The 4324-nt window shown below is 42.6% G+C and overlaps 1 protein-coding gene across 1 annotated transcript in view; it reads right to left on the bottom strand.

Moving 5' to 3' along the window:
- Positions 1-326: 326 nt before the first annotated feature.
- Positions 327-4324, bottom strand: part of fnip2 (folliculin interacting protein 2) — a gene marked incomplete at both ends in the record, with an annotated part of 16478 nt that continues 12480 nt past the window's right edge. The window contains 5 exons of the mRNA XM_080837950.1: positions 327-405; positions 774-889; positions 1051-1251; positions 1645-1801; positions 2470-3136. Of these exons, the coding sequence (XP_080694076.1) occupies positions 327-405; positions 774-889; positions 1051-1251; positions 1645-1801; positions 2470-3136 (1220 nt within the window). The remainder of the gene's footprint in view (positions 406-773; positions 890-1050; positions 1252-1644; positions 1802-2469; positions 3137-4324) is intronic.

The raw sequence follows: 4324 nt of genomic DNA, 5'->3' as shown, positions 1-4324 counted from the left end.
ACACAGCTTCTCAGTGAAATTCATGTAAACATGTACTAATTCTTTTGTCCCTTTAAGACAACCCTTTAAGACAACCCAAAGTGCCCTTCCTTTCAAGGAGATGTGTAAAATGAAGGAAAATAAACTATTTACACAATAAGAAAACAGGAGCGTAAACAAGTGGCCATGAGTCAGTGTATGTGTGTATCCATTCCAGCCAGAAATATGTCCAGTCCATCTTCTGAAATCGTACAGACTGACACACACACACACACACACACACATACACACGTTGTGTGAGAATCCACTTGAGAGTCCTTCAAATGCGCCCTGATTGGTTTGATGGCTCAGAGCAGGATCTGAGCCACATAAGGTGAGTGTGTGCCGGCCACGGCTGCAAGCAATGGGAGATCACTGGACTCAATCCTGATGGAAAGCCATTCCCCAAGATCCAAGGAGATCCAAAATATTCAGAAGAAATCCAGAATAATCCATTGATGAAGGCAGCAGACCACAGAGATCCATAGTTATCCCCCAAAAAGATCCAGGGAGAGAACAGTGTTACACATAGGAATTTGATATGCATTTGACAATGTCTATTTATAAAGTTGTAGGATTCAGCCCCCTTAAAACGTTACTGCTAGAGTGGTTTGAGAGTAATGATGGGATTTATTTTCCCGAGGCCTCATCAGGAATTGAAAAACTTTTTCACTTCCTTTAAAATGTTAAAAGAAGTTTAAAAAAAAAATAATGTTATAAGGGAATGGTGACATTGAGCGTTAAAGTGGTCTTACCCTAAGGCTAGTCCCAGCTCCCTCACATGCACTCTGGTCTGTCCTCTTAGATACTCTGCTAGAGTACAGCTTTTAAAATACACTTCTTGTAGGCGATCTTCAAGGTGCATCACACACTGCAACACACACACACACACACACACACACACACACGCACACCACAAATGAAAACAGATGTATAAGCGCTTTCTGAAATTTTAATGAAATGAAAATATAAATGTGTTTCTATACAAAATAGTTTATTTGGTTATAAATGTATCCAACTTGGTGTACTCACAAACTCTGCACTGAGGTTGAGTTTCTGCAGCTGTAACACGGATGTAAGGATGTTGCAGATCAGTCCAGACACCAGCACGTCTCTCCCCAGACGCCCTGCCTCACACACACGACGTTGGCTCGTAGCCACCTGCACACACAACCTGTCTGTGTCTGCCACGATACACACCGACTCTGCCACCGGCTCGTCCAGAGCTGGGTGCTGAGGAAACACAAACATATACACAATAACATACATGCACACATTGGAAAATGGTTTATGCTACAAGGAAGTTTAAACATGAGTGTCTCGGCCCGTGCACCGTTATTTCTATTTGTATTAAACTTGAAAGCAAGCATTGATATACATGTGCTGTCATATACTGGAAACATATCTCTCTTTTTTTACTTCACATCATTATTAATGCCTTCTATTGGACAAGCTGTAATGGAGTGACACACATGATGATGTCACAGTAGGTTAGGGAACTCACCAATGCAGTGTGCTCCAGAAGTGAAACACATAATGATGTCACAGTAGGTGAGGGAACTCACCAATACAGTGTGCTCCAGGAGTGACACACATAATGATGTCACAGTAGGTTAGGGAACTCACCAATACAGTGTGCTCCAGGTCAGCCATGAGACACTGCTTGAGCCGCTGGTCACTAGAGATTCCATGTAAGACGAAGTCTGGCATGTACTGGGGGCAGTAACCCCCCATCAGAGAGCGTCCAAAGTGGTTCACACTGGGCTTTCTACTCATCTCACAGCTACCAGACACACACACACACACGATCACAAACACAAACTATGAGCTTTAGATATGACATTTTATACATAGATATCAAAAAGGCAGTAAAGAGTGTTAGCAAGCTAACTAGCTATCAGCTAAACAGACTTGCATGGCAAAAACCATTACTGCCGGCACTGATAAAAGCTAGCAAGCTTGCAAACTGGTGCATTTTGTATGTATTCGATGACATGGTGCTGTAAAAGTTGTTCATACATTATGGCCCACAAAAGTACATACAGTGAACACCCAGGATGGACAGTGAGAAAAACAGGTTTGCTTATCAGCACTTCACATGACTCGTCATTCCCACTTACAAAACTTGCTGATGTTATATGTTCATGTAAAGACAGATAAACACGCCTGTCATTTCCACATTATGCACCATGTAATTCTGTGGACCAGGGCAAGCCACCCCACAAAAATGTAAGAAAAACTTTCAAAGCAAAACATCACCAACTATATCACCAAAAGACACCAGTTACCATGGTAGTAAGGTTTTATCAGTGTACTGTGCTGTTGTTTCTGCAGGGATCTGCATTTTAGGTACTTAGATAGCTAGCTAAAATAAGAATATATTTAAACTAAAATAGTATGAATGTGTATGGTACAATGCAGTACTTTGTATTTGTATGAATGGTATGTTACCTGGGTAAGGGTAGTTCATATTGTTTTTCTGTTGCCATGGAGGGTTGCTGTGTAGGTGTTTCCTCAGCATCACTGTCTCCAAGCGAGCTGTCCAAGCTCTCGTTCTGCCTCATGTCAATCAAACCTCGTAGGGACCACTTTTTATCCAAGCCAAGCCCTCCTGACGCAGCAGTGTGACCTTTGAACTGCACATCCTCCTCCTCCTGCTCCCCTGGATAGCCAATGAGGAATTGAGCCCTGTGAAGCAGGGGGCTCTGATTGGAAGAATCGTATTCTGTCTCTATGCCAACCGAGTCCGGGCATGCAGGCGGAGAAACAGGCATTTCCCCGGTCTGTTCTGGGTCGGAGCCTGCTTCACAGGAGGGAGGTGTTAGATTGCCCATCTGCTCTGGGCTGGAGACTTCTTGAGAGGTGGGTGGTGTTGGACCACTGGTCTGTTCTGGGCAGGGGGAAGCCATGGGCACCTCCAAGGACTCAGGTGTGGCAGGATTGTCTGTGTGGTTTGGGCTGATGATGTCATATGTTTTGGAGTGGCTCTCCTGGAGGTCGGAGCAGCGGATGAAGTAGGAGAGGACGTAGAGTACCCTCTGCACCAGCTCTCTCCGCCGACCCACCACCACGGTGCGAGACACACGCACCGGAGAACCCAGCGCACCATACAGATCACCTGCAACACAGACATATACATCTCATCATCCACACATATCAACATACACTGTGTGTTTGTGTTTGTGTATTGTAAGATAAAATCAATATATCGATGTAGCATGCATAAAACTGTGAGTAAGTTTCACACGGGAAAAGTGTAACCCAGTGACCAGGGCCATAAATCTCTCTGGATGTCAAAATTAAGACCGACCTGAGAATGTTTCACAATAATGCAATGTGCCACATTAGATAAAACCAGAAGTGCTGATGTGGAAAAGTACCAAGAACATCTTGTGATTAACTAGACTAGAGGGGGCAGACTATATGAAACCATTGCATGATGAGGGGAGGGGGCCCTGTCAGGCCCAGAGTGACATCACATAATCAGGCATTAAAAGGTTGATCATTTCTTGTGTTGGGCAGAAGGCCTTCTCCAGCTCTTGGTGTTAATGTATCTTCTTTGACTGCATTGCATTGATGGCTGTATTGTAACACCAGTTACCGAGTAAACTTATCTTGCTACAAAAGAAGCTTCGTCCGGGACTCCTCTCTTGAACCAGCACGCACATAGATTGAAAATACCTAACAACTAGTCAAGTAATAGATTGAAAATACGTAATATATATATTAGTGCTGTCAGTTTAACGCGTTATTAACGCAAGCCCATTTTAACGCCGTAAAAATTTTTTATTGCTCGATTAACGCGAAAACGTTTATTTTTTTTTAGATTAACGTTCTTTTTGCCCTCCCAAACTGTATAGTTGGCTAACCTTATGTTTGAGTGAATGGTGAGCGCGATACGGCGAAATGGATGATAAAAAGCTTCTGAATAGAAAGTTTACCTTTAAAAGTTGTGTTGTGCAAAAAAAGCGAGCTTCACTGTTGTCTGAAAATGTCAACAGGCAGCTGGCTGAAAGCACAGAAGTAGTAGGCTTACCATTTATTGGTAACCTAACTGTTACGGTTCATTATTTTTGAAATAAGAGGCCTGACTTCTATGTTCACAGCAAACTTGAATAAAAGAAAATATTAAGCCATGGTTTAACTGCACTATAAGCTGAGTCCTTGTTTATCTGAAATGTGCATTTTATAATTTTATTTTGTTCCGCCCTGTTTGGCAACGTTGTTTTTCAATAAAATAAAACATTGCATAAAACAAGCCAATCCACTTTTCCATGTTGATAAGAGCGTTAAAATATTTAAATCG

This window comes from Sprattus sprattus, assembly GCF_963457725.1.
Source record: "Sprattus sprattus genome assembly, chromosome: 4".
In the NCBI taxonomy this organism is placed as follows: Eukaryota; Metazoa; Chordata; class Actinopteri; order Clupeiformes; family Clupeidae; genus Sprattus; species Sprattus sprattus.
The sequence above is the reverse complement of the archived record's forward strand: the minus strand, read 5'-3'. Positions and strand labels throughout refer to the sequence as shown.